Here is a 25,035-nt window from a genome sequence, read left to right as displayed (position 1 = left end):
CTCCGTTCTCGTTGTAGGTGCAGGTCCCAGAGGTGGGACCCGCACTAAACGGACAATTGGGGAATATCCTAGCGATATGCCCCCATTGTATGTGATGGGAATACCTCTTTAAAGGGAACCTGTCATCAACTTCATGCTGACCGTACTGAGGGCAGTATAAAGTATTGACAGAAATGCTGATGTCAGCGGTGTGTCACTCATGAGCTAAATGTAAGTGATACTTCTCAGGTGGCCGTGACTCTTCAAGGCCTGAACTGCAATGATTATGATGCTGGTTCTCGGCATCAGCATTTCTGTCAATACTTTATACTGCCGTCAGTACGGTCAGCATAAAGTTGATGACAGGTTCCCTTTAAATACTGTTGAAGGGAACCGGTCAACTTTATGCTGATCATACTGAGGGCAGTATAAAGTATTGACAGAAATGCTGATTTCAGCGGTGTGTCACTCATCAGCTAATAGCAAGTGAATGCTGAGAACCAGCATCATAATCATTGCACCACAGACCTTGAAAAGAGTCAGATCTACCTGAGAAGAGTCATGGTTATTCATAATCTCCTGCTCTTACCCATCTGCTGATGATTGGCAGTTCTCTCCTAGAGATAAAGGGAGAAAACTAGGTAGAAGACTGTCAGTCATCAGCAGGTGGTCAGGGAGAGCAGGAATCCATGAATAACCAAGACTCTTCTCAGGTGGCCATGACTCTTTTCCAGGCCCAGTCTGCAATGATTATGATGTTGGTTCTCGGCAACCACTTACTTTTAACTTATAAATGACAGACCGCTGAAATCAACTCACCTGTCTCTACTTTATTCTGTCGTTAGTATGGGCAGCATAAAGTTGATGACAGGTTCCCTTTAACAATAGCTCAGACAAGATGACTGCACCCATAATCATGTTCAAATCATGTGTGACACATTTCTTTTATGATCCGCAGAGAGCCAAAGTTGCACAAAGTTCTGATGCAAAGTAAGTAAACCAGTGCCATACAATTGTGCCAAAAGTGCACCAATTTCTTTCATTCAGTACGAGGCACTTGATAAATCTGGTGCACCTTTAGACTGTCAACTCCAAGTTTACTCCATGGAAATATTTGACAGGAAGTAAATCTGTTTGCAATGGAAGCCTGGCACACTTAACATATGGGACAATGTGGGCAAAGTCTGGACCACAGTACGTTTAATAACAAACACAATATGTTAAAATATAAAAGGTATATTAAAATATTCACTGAAAGCAAATAACACACAGATACGCTAAAAATAGGTAGATATGGTAGCTCAAAATAAGTAGCTGGCAAATTGCTAGATCAGTTTGTTATGCATCCTGAGGCATGGCAACAATGTATCTACTGCTTTAGTTGCAATATGAATCTGGAATCGCAGGAAGAATCCTGATCAGTTTTATCCTAATGCATTCTGAATGGAGAGAAATCCGTTCAGGATGCATCAGGATGTCTTCAGTTCCGGACCGGAACGTTTTTTGGCCGGAGAAAATACCGCAGCATGCTGCGCTTTTTGCTACGGCCAAAAATCCTGAACACTTGCCGCAAGGCCGGATCCGGAATTAATGCCCATTGAAAGGCATTGATCCGGATCCGGCCTTAAGCTAAACGTCGTTTCGGCGCATTGCCGGATCCGACATTTAGCTTTTTCTGAATGGTTACCATGGCTGCCGGGACGCTAAAGTCCTGGCAGCCATGGTAAAGTGTAGCGGGGAGCAGCATACTTACCATCCGTGCGGCTCCCGGGGCGCTCCAGTGTGACGTCAGGGCGCCCCACGCGCATGGATGACGTGATCACATGGCACGTCATCCATGCGCATGGGGCGCTCTGACGTCATTCTGGAGCGCCCCGGGAGCCGCACGGACTGTAAGTATACCGCTCCCCCGCTCCCCACTACTACTATGGCAACCAGGACTTTAATAGCGTCCTGGGTGCTATAGTAACACTGAACGCATTTTGAAGATGGATCCGTCTTCAAATGCTTTCAGTTCACTTGCGTTTTTCCGGATCCGGCGTGTAATTCCGGCAAGTGGAGTACACGCCGGATCCGGACAACCCAAGTGTGAAAGAGGCCTAAAGTGATAGAAAAATTAAATCGATGTATAGCCAATATGGCAAATCCGTTTGTATCAAGTTGGATATATTGTATCTGTGATAGATATAATCACTGGTCAGCAAAGTCTTTTATGCCGATACTGATAACCCACATCTGTGGGCTTACCTTTGTTTGCCCCGGACTGCTCGTCGATTCCAGTTGTACAATCAAGTCCTCGATTGTAATAGACTATGATCGTTTACTTGCAGAAATAACAGTGTACTGTTTTAGATCAAAATAAAGTTTGTTCTTTCGGGGTGAAATTTGTATTTAGATCATAGTTTTTTACCAGACTCGTTTCGGAGATGGCTCTCCCCTTCCTCCGTTACCCTGTGGTGAATAGACTTCCAACCAAACGCGGGACGCCGACGGAGAAACAGCGATAAGAAGACGTCACTGGGCTCTGCGCATCCCTAGTGACACTTCTGAGGCTGTTGCCCTCAGGAGTGGTTGGATCGCACAGGCGCAGGTAGTAGGCACCGCACCTGCAGGTACTGCACCTGCGCAAGATTTCGGCCGGACTAACTGAAGATTCAAGGTGCCTGGCTTGAAAGAATTAACTGACGTAGCAGAGGGGGCGGCGCCGTTAAACTCGACTGTGGGACGTTACTACATAGCGAGGAGGCGTGCTTGGGCTATAAACTAAGGTGGGCTAGGCACTGCAGGGGGGCGTTACTGGGCTCAGAGGGTGATGCTTCTTTTGAGAAATTATTAGCCTCTTAATAAATAAATATATTTCTAATACAATCCACTAAAAAAATCTGGGGGAAAAAAAAACACAAGAGTTCTTGGGGCTTATGATAAGATCTTGAGGTTGCAGTATTAAAGGGGTTGTCTCACATCATGTACAGAAAGTTAATACTTGTCCACTGCATGTGACGCTTTGTGCCATACACCTTTTAGAAAGGCCACAGCAATCACAACGAGCAGAATCTGAGTAAATGACACAAAGCCCAGTTTTAGGGGAAGGTGCACGTGGTGTTACCCCCCCCCCCCCCCCCCAATACACAGGTCAGTCAGGCGTCATGTCCATTTGCAGTGAGCTGTAAACAGCTGTATTATTAATAAGCGCGCCTCTATCTATTCCTCTAACAGTTGACTACATTTGTATTCTGGATTAGCTTGCTGAAAAGCAGTCGATGCAGCCAACAAACCCAAGTTCAAAGAGAAGTCTCCAGGTACTCCAGTTACTGAATCCCATTATCGTATCGGAGATCATCTGCCGGGGAATCATTCAATCTATTACTCCTATATCTTTCTGAAAAGGCCAGGCTATTGAAAATACCGAGCAGTAAATCAAAGTTCCTCTATTCTTTTTCATTTCAGGGCAGCAGAATCTGGATAATTTCGGGCTGTACCGCTATCTACTTCTGCTTTGTTTCTAGACTAATTTGCTTGCAAACTAACTAAGGGTACTTTCACACTAGCGTTTTTCTTTTCCAGCACTGAGTTCCGTCAAAAGGGGCTCAATGCCGGAAAAGAACTGATCAGGCATATCCCCATGCATTCTGAATGGAGAGTAATCCGTTCAGGATGCATCAGGATGTCTTCAGTTCAGTCTTTTTGACTAATCAGGCAAAAGATAAAACCGCAGCATGCTACGGTTTTCTCTCCGGCCCAAAAAACTGAAGACATGCCTGAATGCCTGATCAGTCAGAAAAATGCATTGAAATGCCTAATCCGTCTTTCCAGTGTCATCTGGCAAAACGGATCGAGCATTTTTTTCCATAGGAATGTATTAGTACCGTAATGCCGGATCCGTCCTTCCGGTCTGCGCATGCACAGACTGAAAAAAAAGGTGAACAAAATAAATGCCGGATCCGTTTTGACAGATGACATCGGAAAGACAGAACCTGCAGAGGGCTGGACCCCTGCGGACAGGAAATGGATGGATGGATCCTGAGGCTAGGCCATCAATACCAAAATCCTGGCAACCCCTTTAAGGGGTTATTCCCATTGCTAGGAGATGCCATCAATGTCAGACAGGTGCAGGTCCCACCTCTGGGATCATACTTCCAGAACGGCTCCATGCACAGCCACCCTCCATTCACCGCTATTTCCGGCAGTTCCATAGCAGGAGAGGTGGCCAGCATGAATGGCGCGCTCTCCATTCACCACTATACAACTTTCAAAAATAGCTAGGGGTGCTCCCATAGCAGTGAATGGAGACCACAATGTGCTTTCCTTCACTTCAGGGACCTGGACATAGATGTGGGACTCAGAGATGGGATACGTACCTACAAGTAACACCGATAGCATATCCTTGCTATATGCCATCAATGATCCAGATGGGTATACCCCTTTAAGGATCATTATGGAAGGCTAATATGCTTAGGTACATGTTCATTATATATCATTAATATTTTTGGGAAAATTATAAATACCTGTAAAAAGAAAAGAACAATTTTGACAAGTGCGATTTTACTTTATGTCATATATATTTATTATACAGGTTTTAAAATGATGTGATGAAAATTATAACAAATGTGCAGATGCTTGAAAAGCAGAAAATCTGCTATATTTCTGCAGCAATCCTTTAGCTAAACAGCTATAGGGTCTACAAAGGATTTTCCTAACACAGGCTGCATAGCGTCTGATGTACGTGTAGGCCTGATAAACACTCCTAGTGTGTGCAGTACACACCACCACCAGCGTGTGTCACCACTTCACCGTTTCCCCATGCCTGCCCAAATGCAGAGAAATCATTTCAGGAGTTAAGCACCCTTCGATGCTAGGGATGTACACCGATTGCAAAGTGTGCCCACATAAATGTGCCACCGAAAAAAGGCATTCAACGTAGAACTACAAAACGATTGAAGTGGTATTCCTATTTCAGACTTTTATGAATATAACTGTCAGAAACATGCAGGTCCTGCCCCCACTGCATGTGCTACATCCAGACGGGGCAGCTTTATTCTGGAAACAGTTGATTACCCCTTTAACTTTACAAGATAGTTCATCTTTTCACATGCATGGCTTTACTCTTGTGTAAATTGGTAATATACCGCACACCACACTGTCTTTATGGTGGTCTCACCGGCTAGCCTGCCAGGCAGATGACATTGCTGACGATGGGACTGAGCATCTTCTTTACATTACTCATAGATAATTTTTATTTTCCCCATCAGTGTAGCTTGTTTTTTACAGGACATTTTTTCAATGACACTATTAGGGGGCACAATTATTAACTTGATAAGCAATGTTATGCACTTTTTTGGTCAGTAGCAGTGTATCAGCAGCCTGTTCAGTCCCTGCCGCCTGGTCTTGGCATGGGCAAGGACTGTAGCAGATCCCCCAGGCACCGCGGGCTGTCCACATCCGTATGACTGTTCCACGGCCCTGCAAAAATATAGAACGTGTCCTATTCTTGTCCACAATACAAAGGATAGGACTGTTCTACAGAGGCCAGGACGTCCCATTCCGCACACGGACAGGGCCGGTATCCGTGTTTTACAGATCCACAATTTGCATACCGCAGGTAACGGTCATGTGCATGAGGGAAATTTTTATGTTTGCATTGCCATAATTTGGGCCAAATTTATCAAATGTCAACGAATGTTTGATAAATCTGTACGCTAATTATGTACGCCAAGTCTAAAACGTCTGCCTTGAGATGGTAACAAATCTTACCAGCTCTCCATGCCATCGGATGCACGGACGTGTCGGGAACACAAGGCAGTAGAAAGAAGGGTGGATGTCTAGCTTCCACGTCTTAAAATCAAATGCAGACTTTATTGGAATATATTAAGATGCAGACAAGTTTTTTTTTTCGCTTATGTGTTTCAACTGACAACAGCCGTGTTAGGGCTCATTTACACGACCGTTGCTTGCGGATGTGCAAAACAAGGACACCGGCTAAGTGAGTTCTGCATTTTGTGGGACTGAACGTCCGGCCCATAGTAAAACAGTCCTATCCTTGTCCGTAATATGTACAAGAATAGGACAAGTTCGATATTTTTGCAGGCGTTACAGAGCGGACATACGGATGCAGACCGCACACGGTGTGCTATTCATATTTTTTTAGGCCCCACTGAAGCGAATAGGCCCGCATCCAACCTGCAAAAAATATGGATCAATGCGGACCAAAAATACGTTTGTTTGCATGAGACCCAAGTCGTAATAAGGTGAGGTGTTATAACTAAGGCTGCTGTTGTCAGTCGAAACGCCCCGACGCCAACGGAAACATTCAGAAGCCCTTGCATGGGCATCCAGATTGCCATATGTTGCGGATCGCTGAGCCATTCAAGTCAATGCGGTCCACAACACAGGCATGGAGGCCATACGTCAGTCTGAATGGGGCCTAAGTGAAACACCCCTGTCCTATCTGGACTTTAATATGTTCCAATAAGGTTTCCATCTGATTTTAAGACGTGGAAGCTGGATATTCATTCTTCTTTCTACTACATTGTCTTGAGATGTTACTTCACTTTCTAAGCCACTCTGGCATATACCAGCTCGACAGGCTAACCATGCCACTTCCCTACCCACTTTTCAAAACTGGAGAGAGAGGTATAACAAAGCAAAATGTCAAATAATTCAACTATGCCTATAACGTTGCAAAAGCCTGCAAAAGGTCCAAATTCTGGAGGGAGTGCAGGGCTTGATGAATGCCCCACATAATACCCTACACTACAATGCAGAACCCGCACTAATGGCTGTGCCCCTTGCACCTTTAGATTGGTCAGTTGCAGAAGGATGGGCATTAGACCCCTATGTGCGTCACTGAGCACTGGGCATCTTCCACAATACATACATATTTTTTAAAAAAAGCTAGATTTATTTTTACAGTCCTTAGAAAGCATAAGGGCTTGATACCGCATGAAACCGTCTGCTTGTAACAAGTCAATCAAGGCTCGTGGTTGTAAATATATGAAATGTAATATCGGCGCTGGATAACCATGTCATTTTTCTATTAAATCTTGGGCGCTCAGTTCCACAGGAAATACACATGGCAAGCCAACGTGAAACTCGCTTATTTCTGTGGTTTAGTGGTTTGCCAATAGAAGTGCCATTTACATGGTGGGTTGCGAGTATAAAACGGAGAATTACACAAGTGCCTAAATGCAAACATAAGACCACAAGTGTGCATGCCAAAGGATTTAACATAAACACAATGTGCTTGTAATGAGAAGCGACGGCGTCTCCAGCATCCTGTGCTCAGGAGTCTGTCATTTACTAGGAACCAAAACATTGGTCCATCTGTTAGAAGACAGCTGCCTGTTTCCAGAGAACTTCAGAGTAAGACACAAACATACGTGGCAAGTAAAACTTCCTTCTTAAAACAGAACAAGGAATGGCAGAAAATGGTCACCAGCTCCGAAACTTAGAGAAGCAATCACACGTATCCCGTGTCCACAGGTCTGGGACCCTCCGCAAGTGCCGCTAAACTGCCCTATGAGAATGGAGCGGAGGTGTGCATGTGTGTCCAGGGCCCAATTCACGTCTATGGGACGGCTGCGAGCACTGTACTCCATAGCAGTGATAGGAACTCATGCACATCTCTAGTGCATTCTCATGGGACTATTCAGAGACACTTGCAGAGCCTCGAGATTGTGGTTGCTGAGAGTCCCCGCAGTCGGACTGCCAGCAATCAAACACTTATCCCCTATTCCGTGGATGGGGAGAAGAGTTATTAGTGGCACAACCCCTTTAAGAATTTATAACTGATCCTCAGGATAGATCATCACCATCAGTGGGACTCTGACACCTGGCACCCCTGTTGATTAGCTGTTTGACGCGGTCAAGCGCGGACGCCTCTGCACTGCACACAAAGCACAGTGCCGTACACTGTATAGCGGATGTACTTTATTTGAATTGGACTAAGCTGCATAATGGCCATGTGACTGATGGATGTGACATCGTAGTCCAAGGAATAGGCTGCAAGGCTCACAGGAGTACCACAGCCTCTTCTATCAGCCACGTTAGTCCCCCACTGATTGGACACTGATAATGTAAAGCACATTAATTCAAGTATTCGCAGTGAGTGCCGGCGGCAGTATCACAGACCCGGGCTCAATAACAGAGCATGCGATCCGCCGAACTGTGGCAATTAGCCTCAATAACAGGCCGCACCTGAGGGGTTATGTGCCGGGTCTATGATAACGCCGCTGGCACCCGCTGCCTCCTACACTTGAATTAATGTCTTAATTACATTCATTGGTGGCGCAGTGAGCCCCCCCCCCCCCCCGTATTATAAATTATAACCATTGGTGGTGCAGTGCGCCCCCCCAGTATTAGTATCATTGGTGGCACAGTTGCCACAGGTGGACATGCCACCCCCCATTGTTATATTCATTAGTGGCAGTGAACACAGGGTCCCCTTCCCTCTTCTTCATTGGTAGTAGTGGCAGTTCTGATCGGAGCCCCAGCAGTGTAATCCTGGGGCTCCGATCGGTTACCATGGCAGCCAGGACGCTACTGAAACCCTGGCTGCCATGGTCACCTCCCTGCTGCTGTGTGCACAAAGCACAGGGCAGCAGGGACAGTGTGAAGTCCTATTCACCCTGATAGAGCTCTATTAGGGTGAATAGGAGAAGGGTTCTAGCCCCTAAGGGAGCTAATAATAAAAAAAACACCAAAATACTAAAGGTTTAAATTGCCCCCTTTCCAAAATTTACAAACAATAAAAAATAAACATATTACATATCGTCACGCCTGAAAAAGTGTGAACTAATAAAATATAAAAAAATATTTCCTATGCGGTAAACGCCATAACAGAAAAAAAATAAAAATTAAAATGTAAACCCGCACAATTCGCCATTTTTTGTCACCTTCCCCCCCCCAAAAAATAGGATAGGATTGTTCCATTATGGGGCGGACGTTCCATAAAATATGGAATGCAGACGGCTTTTTTGGCGTTTTTTTTTTTTTTTGTGTGGTATCGAATGGTATTGAGTATTGCAATACTTTTTTATGGTATCGAAATCGAATCAAAATTTTGGTATGCCCCTGTATTCCAGAAACTGGCGTTCAAGAGTTGCAAACATCATTGCGCATGAATGTAGGTGCAAGTGGCGTTTCTATGCCGCCTTTGCCATTTTCTGAAAAGGGGATGTGGAGGGGGCTGTTGTATCCGACACATTCACCATCATTTACAACAGTTTACTGTTTAAATGACGATTGAAATGTACTCTAGCTCCCAGTCATAAATTAAGCACATCCTCCGGCGGCTCAGGAGATAGCAAGCACCGGTGTAAAAGACCCCCAGTATTTCCATACGCAGTGGATGTGTGCAGCCTCTAGTAGGCGCAGTGCCTTGTAATCCAGGATTCAGCTACTTCAGCCAGATTAGTTCTTGAGGGGTGAATATCAGTGTTTTGTACAATCTGCGATGGCAAGAGAATGTAAATGTACAGTTTATGTCTCAAGCAGGAAATATATACAAAGCTCTTCACACATAAAGAATATAGCAACAGTAGGGAATACCAGGCCTCAAGTATCAAAACTATTACCTTTCTCATTCAATCCCGCTGCGTATCCGTGGCAACTGAGCATGCTGGGCAATGTAGTTCAGTGGTGAAATAAAGGAGAAAGTAGTTGCTTTATCATATCCAATTCATCACTTACAATACTTAAAGGGGTTATCCAACCCCTATAATGACCCCACTAATGCCCAGGCACCTCATATAGATTATACTTAAGCTACTTTCACACTTGCATCAGATGCTTCCGGCAGGCAGTTCTGTTAGGATAAAACTGCTCCGTTTTTTTTTCCGGTATTGAGCCCCTGTGACGGAACTTAACACCGGAAAAGAAAAACGCTAGTGTGAAAGTACCCTTAATCGCATTTTTGTACATGCATTTTTCCAGGGGTTTCTTAAGTCCTACACTGAAGCCTAAAATGCCATACCTGAAGCATGTTCTGCGTGCACCACTCACCCCCAAAACTCCACAAAAACCTAAATGCTGTGTATGTACAGGCCCATCTATCTCCCAGACAGAGACCCACCTCACTAATGCAGTCTACTGGAATTGACTGCCTAGAAGTCTGACTACTGAACGAGCCTTGGAACGTATCTAGGGAACACAGCCAAGCCATACACCCATCCGCAGGCAGCTGCTTCGGGGTGTTTCCTCCTCCTCCATAGTTTTCTACAAGGTTAAGAGAGATGCCTTTGAGTAGAGTAGCGTAGCGAGGTACTGGTTCTCTATAAAGGGATTTTTCGAGATTACTATAATTTTTAACAGATCTACTCCTGCACCTTGTGGACATCTTCCCCATGCCTTTTACATTTTAGTTTGAACTCTCCGGACCAACCACGCACAGCTAGTTTATAGCCCCTCCCCCAGCTAGTTACATAGACACTCCCATGGACATAACATCACAGGAAATAAAATAAAAAAAAGCAGTATGGACATGGTCATGTGACCACAGCCCGGATCGGACGATGGGAGCAATAAAGGGAAAAGAGATACATTACAAAATTACAGCAAACTTCATAAATGATTATTTTAAAAGGATGTTGATGCAAAGTGGAAACCGCCTTAAAAGAGTTTTTCCAGAACTAAAATATTGATGACCTGTCCATAGTAAAGGCCATTAAAATGAGATTGGTGGGCCTGGGAGCAGGACTAGAGAAAACAGCACTGTCATATCCAGTAATTTAAAGCAGGGGTGCACAGCCACAGTTTGCGGTCCCTGTCCTACCGTACAGAAACACAGCTGATGGTCTGCCTGTTTCTGAGCGCAGCACGGCGCAGGATTAGGGCTCCTGCAAGTCGGGTCCCCAGCTTTTAGTGACAGAAGCAGTTTATTACTTCCTTTCCTCGGTGCATGGCGCTCAGTGAGAGCTATGCAGCAAACAGAGGAGGCGGCTATGCTGTCACATCGGCTTGAACAGTGCCTCACTGCTGTAGAGTAATGTTCAGGCCGAGGTGACCACAGAGGCCTGTGACTGGCTGCAGTGGTCATGGTACCAACACGGGGACTGGAAGCAGTGGTGGCACCGTGGGCAGACAGGTCTGGTGCACAGGTTCGAACGATAGGAGCTGTCCGCTAGGCCGGACAATGCCTTTAACATCTCATCCACTTTACTGGTACTTTAAAACGCTGCGGATTTGCTTCATGCCACGCGTGAACAGACATTAAGGGTCTGGTCACGTATCGAAGTCACACTGCGGTTTTTGCTACCATGTTTTCCAAATCACAGCAAAAAAAAAAAAAAAAGAAGTGACATGACTAATGTCCGAATACATAATGAAGGCTTAGAATCCCGCACAAGCACTACATTAGCTCCGTAATCCAGCTTTTATTTCCTTTATTCGATGATGCGTCTACAGTGTCTACATTCTCCACAGCGCAACTATCAGATAATATGTCTGACAGCAGCGGTGCAAACTACCAAGTGCAATTTTAATACTGAGTAAATCAGTCTTTCATACGTTTCAGACATTTGATTTGGCGCACACGATACGGTTATAACGTACCGTCAGATTTTGTCGCAGATTAGATGCAGTTTTTTGCATTGGTCAGCTTCTGCAGCGGACTGTGTCTGCCAGGTGCGAAGGCTCGCTTACTTTGCGGGTGCTGTACAACGCTGCAGATCCGCTGCACGGAAATCTACAACAGCAAATACGCAGCTAATCAGTCACTTGTGATCCCAGCCTTACGCTGCGTGGCTTGCGTGTACACCTTACGCTGCGTGGCTTGCGTGTACAAAAAAATGCAACATAATAGAGTACCGGGAAAGGGAGTGAGATTTGACAAATATGATGTACACTTTCCGTATATTTTCTGGGCAGATTTTCAAATCCGTAGTCTGAATTGATTCGGCGGATTTTTAGAGCGGATTTCACCCTTTGAAATGCAAAGTGGCAAATCTGCATCAAAATCCGCAAGTAACACATGCGGAATTAGGGTAGAAACAAATATCCGCACAGAAATTCTGTTGGAAAATCCCACACCTGTCTTACGGTAATGGAAGTGAGACACTGGACCTGAGGCAGTAGCATGCGCTTTAGGCCTCATGCACACGACCGCGATTTGCGGTCCCCAATCCACGGGCACTATCCGTGCGGCTGCCGTGACGGATCCAGGCCCATTCAACTTGAATAGGTCCGTAATCCGTCCGCACTGCAAAAAAAAAAAACAAGTTCTATTTTTTGCGGTGGGGAGGCACAGAGATAAACCTCATGTAAGCACTCCGTAGTGCTTCAGTGGGGTTCCGTGCCTCTGTTCTGCACCGCAGCTCAAGTGATTGGGTCCGTATCCGTGATGCGGTGTACAAACGGCACAGGTGGTGTGCAGGAGGCCTTATTCTGTACATGCAACATATGGCGCAATACAGCAAATACAGCAAATTGTGTGTGGTGTGTCACAGAGAAGAGGCAGGAGCTCCACCACATGTGTCACAGAGAGGTAGGAGCTCCACCACATGTGTCACAGAGAAGAGGCAGGAGCTCCACCACATGTGTCACAGAGAGGCAAGAGCTCCACCACATGTGTCACAGAGAGGCAGGAGTTCCACCACATGTGTCACAGAGAAAAGGCAGGAGCTCCACCACATGTGTCACAGAGAGGCAGGAGCTCCACCACATGTGTCACAGAGAGGCAGGAGCTCCACCACATGTGTCACAGAAGAGGCAGGAGCTCCACCACATGTGTCACAGAAGAGGCAGGAGCTCCACCACATGTGTCACAGAGAGGTAGGAGCTCCACCACATGTGTCACAGAGAAGAGGCAGGAGCTCCACCACATGTGTCACAGAGAGGCAAGAGCTCCACCACATGTGTCACAGAGAGGCAGGAGCTCCACCACATGTGTCACAGAGAGGCAGGAGCTCCACCACATGTGTCACAGAGAGGCAGGAGCTCCACCACATGTGTCACAGAGAAGAGGCAGGAGCTCCACCACATGTGTCACAGAGAAGAGGCAGGAGCTCCACCACATGTGTCACAGAGAAGAGGCAAGAGCTCCACCACATGTGTCACAGAGAAGAGGCAAGAGCTCCACCACATGTGTCACAGAGAAGAGGCAAGAGTTCCACCACATGTGTCACAGAGAGGTAGGAGTTCCACCACATGTGTCACAGAGAGGTAGGAGTTCCACCACATGTGTCACAGAGAGGTAGGAGCTCCACCACATGTGTCACAGAGAGGTAGGAGCTCCACCACATGTTTCAGAGAAGAGGTAGGAGCTCCACCACATGTGTCAGAGAAGAGGTAGGAGCTCCACCACATGTGTCAGAGAAGAGGTAGGGGCTCCACCACATGTGTCAGAGAAGAGGTAGGGGCTCCACCACATGTGTCAGAGAAGAGGTAGGAGCTCCACCACATGTGTCAGAGAAGAGGTAGGAGCTCCACCACATGTGTCAGAGAAGAGGTAGGAGCTCCACCACATGTGTCAGAGAAGAGGTAGGAGCTCCACCACATGTGTCACAGAGAAGAGGTAGGAGCTCCACCACATGTGTCACAGAGAAGAGGTAGGAGCTCCACCACATGTGTCAGAGAAGAGGTAGGAGCTCCACCACCTGTGTCAGAGAAGAGGTAGGAGCTCCACCACATGTGTCAGAGAAGAGGTAGGAGCTCCACCACATTCGTCAGAGAAGAGGTAGGAGCTCCACCACATGTGTCAGAGAAGAGGTAGGAGCTCCACCACATGTGTCACAGAGAGGCAAGAGCTCCACCACATGTGTCACAGAGAAGAGGCAGGAGCTCCACCACATGTGTCACAGAGAAGAGGCAGGAGCTCCACCACATGTGTCAGAGAAGAGGTAGGAGCTCCACCACATGTGTCACAGAGAAGAGGTAGGAGCTCCACCACATGTGTCAGAGAAGAGGTAGGAGCTCCACCACATGTGTCACAGAGAAGAGGTAGGAGCTCCACCACATGTGTCACAGAGAAGAGGTAGGAGCTCCACCACATGTGTCACAGAGAAGAGGTAGGAGCTCCACCACATGTGTCAGAGAAGAGGTAGGAGCTCCACCACATGTGTCAGAGAAGAGGTAGGAGCTCCACCACATGTGTCAGAGAAGAGGTAGGAGCTCCACCACATGTGTCAGAGAAGAGGTAGGAGCTCCACCACATTCGTCAGAGAAGAGGTAGGAGCTCCACCACATGTGTCAGAGAAGAGGTAGGAGCTCCACCACATGTGTCAGAGAAGAGGTAGGAGCTCCACCACATGTGTCACACACAATTACTGACCTGCTCCATGGTCTACCATGACAAAATAGTATGCAACTTGAGATGAAAAATCCAACAGGTTAATGGCTGTCCTCGAGGACACTCATTAGATGTGACAATAGTGCTACATGCACCGGCGCTGAGAGAGTTAACCTGGCCAGTATTTCCTCATGTAACTGCAGAGGGATTTCCAAACTCTTTCCCAACCTCCCCGAGAGCACAGCCCCGTCACTTCCGCGTGCAGCCCGTCCTGAGGGGGACGAGCGCGGCTCCCCCGACCCCGGCTCTAACGCTTCACACCACGCAGCACAAGTTACCGAACAGCTGAGGCCGGGTCATCCCGCGCTAAGGGCCCCCAGACACCCCGGGAGCGCTCCGCCACATCGCGCTCAGTCAGACGTCAGGCTCGGGGAACCTAGGAATCCTCCCCCGCCATCTCTCCATAGCAACAGTAGCTACAGCGGGGCCACCCCCTGCCTGACGCAAGCAGCCGGGAGCTGGAAGGCAGCCAGGAGGCCGAGAATGTCAGCTGCAGTCACAACAAGTCCCCTCCAGCACTTCCTCTCCCAAAGTTAACCCTTCCCAGGCAGCTCCTGGCTAAAAGCATAGCCCTGTGTCACAGCAGAGGCTTTATCACAACTTGTGCCTGTAGACTGACCGTCCATGTCTGTTGCCTGAGCCTTAGGTTCCTATTCGGATTCATGCACACAAACGAATTTTTTTCCAGCATCCTCAGATGCAAATCTATTCACTGCAAGGTGGCCACAAAAATATGTCCGTTCAGCGGCCCCACAAAAAAAAACCATGTACTGTTCTATGCAGAAAGATCCACATGCGATTTTGAAAACCGGCTGTGCGCATCCCGCACTTTTCACAGGCCCCGTTATCACTACTTCTGCAAAACGGACAAGAATAGAACCCGTTCGGTAATTTGTGGCGCGGATACGCACAGCATACAGATGACATCCGTGTGCTGTCCACACATAGAAATGGGGTCAGGGCTCATGCACACGGCTGTAGCCGTTTTTTGCGCTTCGCAAATTGCAGATCCTGAAAACACAGATACAGGCTGTGTGCGTTCCGCATCTTTTATGGCCCCATTGAAGTGAACGGGTCCGCATCCAACCTGCAATAAAGCACGGGCGTGTGCGTGAGCCCTGAGGGTTGTAGTGGTGGTGGACACGATTTCTATAGCACCATACCTAGAGCAGGATATGTTTTGATAAAAACTCCCAGGAACCCAACATTTTCCTACAGGTCTGGTCTTTTTGCGGCTCGGGGGCGGATCCATTCACTTCAATGCGGACACAAAAGATGCGGACAGAACTCCAGGCGCTGTCTGCATCCGTTGCTCCGGAAAATTGATAGATCATGTCCTATTCTTGTCCGTTTTGCAGACAAGAATAGGCATTTCTATAATGGGCCGTCTGTTCCGTTCTGCAAATTGCGGAAGGCACACGGGCGGCATCCGTGTTTTGCGGACCACAAAACACGGCACATTCGTGTGCAAGAGGCCCAATTCATTATATCATTAAAAACCTGCCTAATATGTGAGGTTTCTGGCAGAATTCCTCTCCGCAGATAAATAAACCCTATTTTAGTGCAATTAGTTCCTAAAACCATTTGCATGTGACTGAACAAATTATGACAGCGCTGAGGCTTCTGGTGGAACAACAACACATCAACAACAGCTGTTTGTGGATTCTTCTTGGACCTCCCTCCTCCTACAGCATATGCAATGCAAATCCTTATTTCAAACCTTCCCAACCAGCAAGCTACATCTCTGCCATATTACGGCTTACGCCTTTTTTTGTCCGCATCCAATCCGCGTTTTTTGCAGGTCAGAAGGAGACTCATTCACTTCAGTCCGCATGTTCGTTCCACAGCACCCGCAAAAAAAAAATATATAGAACATGACCTATACTGGTCCATTTTACGGACAAGGAGAGGAATGTTCTGTAGATGGCAGGTTGTTCCTCTCTGCAAAATGCAGAACGCACACAGACGGTATCCATGTTTTGCGGATCCGCAATCTGCGGACAGTAAAAAAAGACTACGGCTACTAACCAGAAGTGAAATAGAGATAAGGAATAATGAAAAGATTTGCAGAAGCCACATTAGTAGTGCCACGTACAGGTTTTAATTATGGGGGTCATTTACAAAGATCACTATGCCATTTTTTGGCATAAAAAGTGGCAAGACCACTTTCTGTGACTTTTTAAAACGCAAGATTTTGTTGCACAGCTTTTTTACGCCGTTATCTCCACAAGGGAGTGGCGGGGCCTGGCAAATTTACTAATATTTACACCTGGAATCAGGCATAAATATTGGCAAAAAAAAAACTACTGCACTCGGACACGGAACGGAACAGCTGGCCCCTAATAGAACAGCACTATCCTTGTCCGTAATGGGGACAATAATAGGACATGTTTTATTTTTTTGCGGAACGAAAATACGGACATACGGAAACAGAATGCACAAGGAGTAACCAGTTTTTTTGGGCGGACCCATTGAAATGTATGGTTCCGTATATGGTCCGCAAAAAATTTAAAAATGGAATAGGCCTGGAAAGAAAATAAATATGTTTGTGTGAATGAGGCCTTAGACTACGTCCCAGGTAGAATCAGTGCAAAACTAACTGCGGCTGTGAAGATTCTACCATCTTGGCGAGTTCCATAGCAGAATATTTTTAATGACCAGGAATACTGGTTGCAGTCCACTCACTAGCTAAAGAATGCCATGTCGCACGCCAGTCCTAGGGAAAAGACCACCATAATAAGTTGCGGTCAGTTACCAAATCTATTGCATTGGTGATGTCCATGCGCCATGAACTACAATCTCCACCAGCTACGCCCGTCTCTTCCTCAGGCGTAAAAGACTTTATCTGAAGACTCACATATTTATACACGACAGTACAGAGGAACAGTACTAAATAAAAGATCTAAAAAGAAGGTTCCTTAGTGGTCGATACTAGGGATGAGCGAATCGACTTTGGATGAAACATCCGAAGTCGATTCGCATAATACTTAGTTTGAATACTGTACGGAGTGAGCACTCAGTACAGTATTAGAATGTATTGGCTCCGATGAGCCAAAGTTATTACTTTGCAAAGTCTCGCGAGACTTCACATAATAAACTTCATAAATCAATTTCTACTGTAAAAAAAACATTTCCCGAACTCAGGTTTGGTTCCAAGTGGTACCTTGAAACCGAACCAGAGTTTGGGAAATGTTTTTTTACAGTAGAAATTGATTTATGAAGTTTATTATGTGAAGTCTCGCGAGACTTTGCAAAGTAATAACTTTGGCTCATCGGAGCCAATACATTCTAATACTGTAAGGAGCGCTCACTCCGTACAGTATTCAAACAAAGTATTATGCGAATCGACTTTGGATGTTTTATCCAAAGTCGATTCGCTCATCCCTAGTTGATACCTTTAATGTATAAATATGTGCATTTTCAGATCTTGTGTTATGCCTGTGGAAGAGATCTGAGTAGTCCCGGGAGCTTGCAATTTTGTCATCACCTTTCCAGTTAGCCATTAAAGGGGTTGTCCAGTTTCAGAGCTGAACCTGGACATAAGCTCCCCTTTATTCATTCAGCATGTATGAGTGGAGCTTTGGAGCATTTCTCGCTGCCTTGCGCAGGACAAGGGCTGTTTCTTTACTGCCGTACCTGGCTTTTTCACAGTATGCCAAGCGGAGGCTTCCGCGGTAATGGGCAGTCTTTCTCGCTGTCCTATCCTGTAAAACAGTCTAGGGCAGCGCTATAAGACTGCCCATTTGTGCCGGTGACGTCACCGGGCTCACTGCTTGGCGGAAGTCCCAGCTTAAAGGGGTTGTCCAGGTTCAGAGCTGAACCCGGACATACCCTTATTTTCACCCCGGCAGCCCCCCTGAGCCTAGCATCGGAGCATCTCATGCTCCGATGCGCTCCAGTGCCCTGCGCTAGATCGCGCAGGGCACGGGCTCTTGTGTTTTCAATAACACACTGCCGGGCGGTAACTTCCGCCCAGCAGTGTGTTCGGTGACGTCACCGGCTCTGAGGGGCGGGCTTTAGCTCTGCCCTAGCCGTTTTACTGGCTAGGGCAGAGCCAAATCCCGCCCATCAGTGCCGGTGACGTCACCGGGGTTCCTGTCAGCCCCATAGAGAGCCCCGGTACGTCACCGGAACTCAGAAAAATGCCTTTGCCCTGTGCAATTTAGCGCAGGGCAAAGGAGAGCATCGGAGCATGAACTGCTCCGATGCTCATGTGAGGGGGGGCTGCCTGGGTGAAAATGGAGGTATGTCCAGGTTCAGCTCTGAACCTGGACAACCCCTTTAACATACACATGCATCACTGCTGACCCTTACAACCTTCCGCAGTCTCGTGCAGGGTTTGTGCTCATTCGGACACCACTTCTACACATGCATGATCGCCGATCCTTAGAATATATTTTAGATCTTGGCATCTCGATTATTGCATGTATATACTTCATCTGCACCAGTTGGGCTGGAAACATTTAGAATATATTTATATATATTCATAATACAGCCCTCTGGGACACATTTTCTATTTGGCATCCTGTGGCGTTATATTCTGGCTAGCTTTCGATATGAATGGAGATAGTTCTGCCTTGGCATCCCCTTACCAACCTTGAGACTCTTTCCCCTCTTAACCCTCCCTACCGATGAGCGGTAGAAAGGCATCTATATCTCGTATCGGGCCCCAAAAACGAGATTGATTTAAGGGATGGGTGCACATAGGGGTCACAGCTGGTAATGTCGGAGATGGCGCATCCAGCGCACTGATGCTGTCCAATACCCAAGGACATACTTGAATAATTTATTAGTGCAGCAACACATAAGGCGTGTTGTATGACAGGTTGTAAACTTCTTTTAGTACAGCTACGTGTGGTAGAGTTTTCATCTGCCCATTGACATATGTGCCATTACCCAGGGCATTTCGAACTAATTTACCCACCCCTTCCCACATTGCCTGTGCTAGGTACCATATATTTCTGGTGCTTCCTTTTTAGTTCTTGATATTTTTTACTTTTTTTTAGGCCAGTTTCACATTTTAAGTTTGAAGACAACAACAGAGCGCCTTTCTGTACTTACTCTAGAAGCTGGAGTAGATTTCAGTCTAGGTGCACGGACTACGCCTCATCAGAGATTTAGGCCTCATGCACACGACCGTTGTTGTGTTCCGTTCCACAAAATGGGGTTCTGTTGTTCCGCGATCCGTTTCCGTTTTTTGTTTCCGTGTGTCTTCCTTTATTTTTGGAGGATCTCCAGACATGAAGAAAAGTAAAATAAAATCTAAGTCAAGTTTGCCATGCAAATGATAGGAAAAAAACGGACGCGGACGACAATCTCGTGTGCCTCCGCGTTTTTTCACTGACCCATTGACTTGAATGGGTCCGCGAACAGTTTTCCGTGAAAAAAATAGGACAGGTTATATTTTTTTGACGGACTGAAGCCACGGATCACGGACGCGGATGACAAACGGTGCATTAGCCGAGTTTTCAACGGACCCATTGAAAGTCAATGGGTCCGCAGAAAATCACGAAAAACTGAACAAAATGAAACAACGGTCGTGTGCATGAGGCCTTAAGCACATCCTTCGGTGGAGTAAATCGCCAGTCTTTGGTGAATGACCCCCAGTGTGTCTTACGCCAAGGATTTTTATGCTGTTTTTCCCCTATAATTAAGGTATTGGTAAAACATCTGCAGAGCTCCAAAAGTCACATGGTCAAAAAATAAATAAACGTATCTCCCATAGACCTTTGGCTAACATCTGGACCTGGCAATGTTACAGCTAAAAATGCCACTAAAAACACCAAAGTACATAAAAACACCACTTTTTTTGTCTAGAGGATTTTGTGTTTTGGTAGCACATGGATGGAACTTTACTTGTAAAGCTGCAACTACAAATTTTTCCTATATTTATTCTTAAAAATCAGCACCCCTTAGGGCCCATTCACACGTCCGTTGTTTCTTTCCTGATCTGTTCCGTTTTTTGCGGAACAGATCTGGACCAATTCATTTTCAATGGGTCCTGAAAAAAAAATAAAAAAAATCGGACAGCACAATGTCAGATTTTTTTTCAGGACCCATTGAAAATGAATGGGTACAGAACTGGTCCAGATCTGTTCCGCAAAAAACGGAACAGATCAGGAAAGAAACAACGGACGTGTGAATGGACCCTTATTGTTCTGCTGGCACATGTGATCTTTTCATTTGTGTACAGTCTCTACCTGCAACTGAGCAAAATAAAGTAACATCACCAAACTGCCTGCTAAATGGTTTGCATAATCTGTTCAAAATGTTAGTAGCTATAGCAAGGAACAATGACAGCCTAATGTCTTCAGATTATTGTCATGTTTATGTTCACTTTGCTCATTATAAAGGGGCCTCTGTCGCAGCTTTCATCATATCTGAGGGAAAAACAGCACTGCATGCTGCTCGGTTTTCCCTTTCAAAATAATGGGCAGTTTGGCACAACCAATCCGATTCACTATGGGGCCCAGCCCTGTGGTATCTGCCATACAACGGATCTGGTGAGGAGTCTTGGTTATTCTGGCGTCAAAATACCTCATTAGTGAGGACCAGTTTCCCAAACCAAGAGGATGTGCCCAGCATACAAGCCCAAGGACCTAAAATGAACTGTACGTAGCAAGCGCTATGTGAGAAAAGTTTCTAAGCCACATAGAAGGGCCCCACATTTCAGGTTATACCGTCTCCCTTTTATTTTAGAAGCCTATGGCCATCTTATGAATACTTAGCCAAGGCACCACCTCCCCACCACCGGAAAAAACTGAGCCTGTGTATATATGTTACTTTCATGTAACATGTGTATACACGGGGGGGAAGAAATGCTAAAGTTGGCGCTCCTTCGTTTTCTATAACTTAAAGGGGTTGTCTCATGACAGACAATGGGGGCATATCGCTAGGATATGCGCCCATTGTCTTATAGGTGTGGGTCCCACCGCTGGGAACCGCACCTATATCGAGAACGGAGCCCCGAAAGGGAAGGAGAGCGCACTGCGCAGCCGCCCTCCATTCATTTTCTATGAGGCCGCCGAAAATAGCCAAGTGTTGGCTCGGCTATTCCCGTCGAGCCCATAGAAGTGAATGAAAGCAATGGTAGGTCATGCGCGGTACGCTCCCATTCAATTCTATGGAGAGCCGGTTTGGTGGTGGCCAGACCGGAGTCCTCCAGTCACTACCTTGCGGGGCTCTGTTCTCGATATAGGTGCGGGTCCCAGCGTGGGACCCGCACCTATAAGACAATGGGGGCATATCCTAGTGATATGCCCCCATTGTCTATGATGAGACGACCACTTTAAAGGAGTTGGCCACTTTCTCGCTATTGTTTACCAATGTGTATGTAAGATGATTATATGGCACTAACTAATATAGCCTTTATTGAAGTTCCACATTTCATAAACTATGTCCCATTGTTGGGGAAATCTTCTGGGCTGTCTGCATTAAGGTCCTGCTCATAAGGCTACTTTCACACTAGTGTTTTTACTGGATCTGGCAGGGCTCAGCAAAAGTGCTTCCAACGGGAAAGGGGTTCTCGCACTTCAGTAAGTTGCATTTATCATGTAAAGGAAGTCAATACAAGGCACTACTTACTAATGTGCTGTTATTATCCATATTGCTTCCTTTGCTGGCTGGATTCATTTTTCTATCACATTATACACTGCTCGTTTCCATGGTTACGACCACCCTGCAATCCAGCAGCGGTGGCCGTGCTTGCACACTATAGGAAAAACCTCCAGCCTATCTGGTGGCCGGGACCATTGGAATGTGCCTAGATCGTTTTTCTTTCCTATAGTGTGCAAGCACAGCCACCACTCCTGGAAAAAATGACACCAAATAAATTTATTAATAAAAAAAAAATTGAACATTGACTAAAAAGAACAAAAGTTTGTGCAAGCCCATAGTAACCAGAAAAATGTATTTAAAATGTCTTTAGTTTAAAATGTAAGAAGTATGTGAGCAAAAAATAAATAAAAATAATAATATTGAAAAACAAAAAAGCTAGAGATGTGAAGAAGCAAAAACAAACCAAGAAAAAGGAAGAATAGGAGTAAGGCCCCTTTCACACGGGCGAGTTTTCCGCGCGGGTGCAATGCGTGAGTTGAACGCATTGCACCCGCACTGAATCCGGACCCATTCATTTCTATGGGGCTGTGCAGATGAGCAGTGATTTTCACGCATCACTTGTGCGTTGCCTGAAAATCGCAGCATGCTCTATTTTGTGCGTTTTTCATGTAACGCAGGCCCCATAGAAGTGAATGGGGCTGCGTGAAAATCGCAAGCATCCGCAAGCAAGTGCAGATGCGGTGCGATTTTCACGCGAGGTTGCTAGGAGACGATCGGGATGGGGACCCGATCTTTATTATTTTCCCTTATAACATGGTCATAAGGGAAAATAATAGCATTCTGAATACAGAATGCATAGTACAATAGGGCTAGAGGGGTTAAAAATAAATTTAAAATAATTTAACTTCCCTTAATCCACTTGTTCGCGCAGCCGACATCTCTTCTGTCTGGTTCTGTGAGGAATAGGACCTTTGATGACGTCACTACGTTCATCACATGGCCCGTCACATAATCCATCACCATGGTAAAAGATCATGTGACGGACCATGTGATGAGCGTAGTGACGTCATCAAAGGTCCTATTCCTCACAGAACAAGACAGAAGAGATGTCGGCTGCGCGAACAAGTGGATTAAGGGGAGTTAAAAAAATTATTCTTTTTTTAACCCCTCAAGCCCTATTGTATTCAGAATGCTATTATTTTCACTTATAACCATGTCATAAGGGAAAATAATACAATCTACACAACCTAGAACCCAAACCTGAACTTCTGTGAAGAAGTTCGGGTCTGGGTACCACATTCAGTTTTTTATCACGCTCGTGCAAAACTGAACAACGGAACGCAATCGCAGTCAAAACTGACTGCAATTGCGTACCTACTCGCGCGGGTTTGCCGCAACGCATCCGGCCTAAGGCCTCTTGCACACGACCGTATGACTTTTTAAGTATTTTGCGGTCCGCAAAAAACAGATTCGCAAAAAATACGAATGGCGTGAATTCCTTTTTTTGCGGAATGGAACAGCTGGCCCCTGATAGAACAGTAGTATCGTTGTCCGTTATGCGGACAATAATAGGACATGTTCTATCTTTGAACGGAACAGAAACGGAAGGCATACGGAGTACCTTCCTTTTTTTTTTTTTTTGCTGATCTTTTGAAAATAATGGTTCCGTATAGGGTACGCAAAAAAAAGGAACGTAAACGGAAAAAAAAAAAACGTTTGTGTGCAAGAGGCCTAAGACAAGGGAAAGTACTTACCAGTTTCTGGTATGAAAAGCTAAAGGTTATAAACTCCACAGCTACAATGTCCGTCAACATTTCTAACTATTTTCAAACTTTGCAAGAAGGAGACAGTGTGCAGCAGCTGCTGACACTGGTGTCACATCAAGCTGTGCTTCTCATGCTTTATTTGCTTGGAAAGTACCTAGTGTTTATGAGCTAGTCATAGTGAAAGAGCCAGCGAGTTCCTCCCTGTGATCAGCTGTGCTGGCTAACTGAAAGTAAACTTTACCAAGAAGTCGGGGCCTTTTCAGACACATACATAAACAGCATTTACAGGTTTAGATTAACTCACTTTCAGGCTCCAAAGTCTGTGCATGAGTTTGTCCCTGGGGATATCAAACATCAAAACAACAAGAAGTTGAAAAAGTGATCTGGTCACATTTTACACTCTGGGTTAAGCGGCTTCACACGCCTGAGCATGGTTTATACCAACTGGAAGAATAAATATTATTCTTTGCAAATGGTTCAGCCCTCCTCCCTTTAAGTGGCACAACTGACACTGAGGTTCACCACTGCTGGCAATTGGAACCTCTGCCACACTTCTCGTGACCCGTTTCCATGAAGGTACCGTATGCTGGAGATGTACGGATTCTAGCTAATCGCTGCAGAATCATTTGCTGTTTAGTCTGAATATATTGTAAGACTTAGGCTTATTGAACACGAACGTGGCCATATTGCGGACCTCATTTGTGGATCCGCAATACACGGGCACCGTTCCATGTGCATTTCGTATCACCGATGTAGACCCATTCACTTGAATGGGTTCGCAAATGCAGAGATGGGGAACGGAAGCACTGAACGGAACCCTACGGAAGCACTACGGAGTGCTCCCGTGCGGTTTCGTCGCCTACTTCCGTTCTGCAAAAAGATAGAACATGTCCTATCTTTTTGCGGAACGGCCGGATCGTAGCCCCATTAAAGTGAATGGGTCCGCAATCCGCTGCGGCTGCCCCACGGTGGGTGTTCGTGCATTACGGCCTGCAATTTGCGGGCTGCAGCACGGCTACTGGGCGCACAAGTTATTGGCTTTTTCCCTATTTTGCGGTCCACAAAAAACGGATCCGCAAAAAAATACGGATGACGTCTGTGTGCATTCAGTTTTTTGCTGAATGGAACAGCTGGCTCCTGATAGAACAGTACTATCCTTGTCTGTTAGGGTCCATTCACAAGTCTGTAACGTGTTTTGCGGATCCATGGATCTGCAAAACACGGACACGGCAATGTGCGTTCCACATTTTGCGGGCCACACATCGCCGGCACTAATAGAATATGCCTATTCTTTCCGGAACGGAAATGCGGACCTGGAAGTTTCTGGAGCCGGTCCGCACATTGTGCGGCCCCATAAAAATTTATGGGTCCGCAATTCCGTTCCGCAAAATGCGGAACGGAATTGCAGACGTGTGAATGGGGCCTTATGCGGACAATAAAAGGACATGTTCT

At 46.1% G+C, this 25,035-nt stretch overlaps 1 protein-coding gene across 6 annotated transcripts in view; it reads right to left on the bottom strand.

Annotated features, from left to right (window-relative positions):
• Positions 1-25,035, bottom strand: part of HIVEP1 (HIVEP zinc finger 1) — a 168,171-nt gene that overhangs the window by 99,714 nt on the left and 43,422 nt on the right. The window contains exon 1 of one of the 6 annotated variants that reach the window (XM_044292942.1): positions 14,539-14,655. The exons of 4 other annotated variants lie outside the window; for them this stretch is intronic. In XM_044292942.1, the coding sequence (XP_044148877.1) occupies positions 14,539-14,560 (22 nt within the window). In that variant the 5' untranslated portion in view covers positions 14,561-14,655. Of the gene's footprint in view, positions 1-14,242; positions 14,476-14,538; positions 14,656-25,035 lie in introns of those variants that run through there. One more of the 6 variants, XM_044292943.1, reaches the window with a different exon arrangement.

Source organism: Bufo gargarizans, chromosome 5 (assembly GCF_014858855.1).
Source record: "Bufo gargarizans isolate SCDJY-AF-19 chromosome 5, ASM1485885v1, whole genome shotgun sequence".
NCBI classification, from domain to species: domain Eukaryota; kingdom Metazoa; phylum Chordata; class Amphibia; order Anura; family Bufonidae; genus Bufo; species Bufo gargarizans.
Note: the sequence above shows the minus strand (reverse complement) of the source record. Positions and strands in the feature narration are given on the sequence as shown.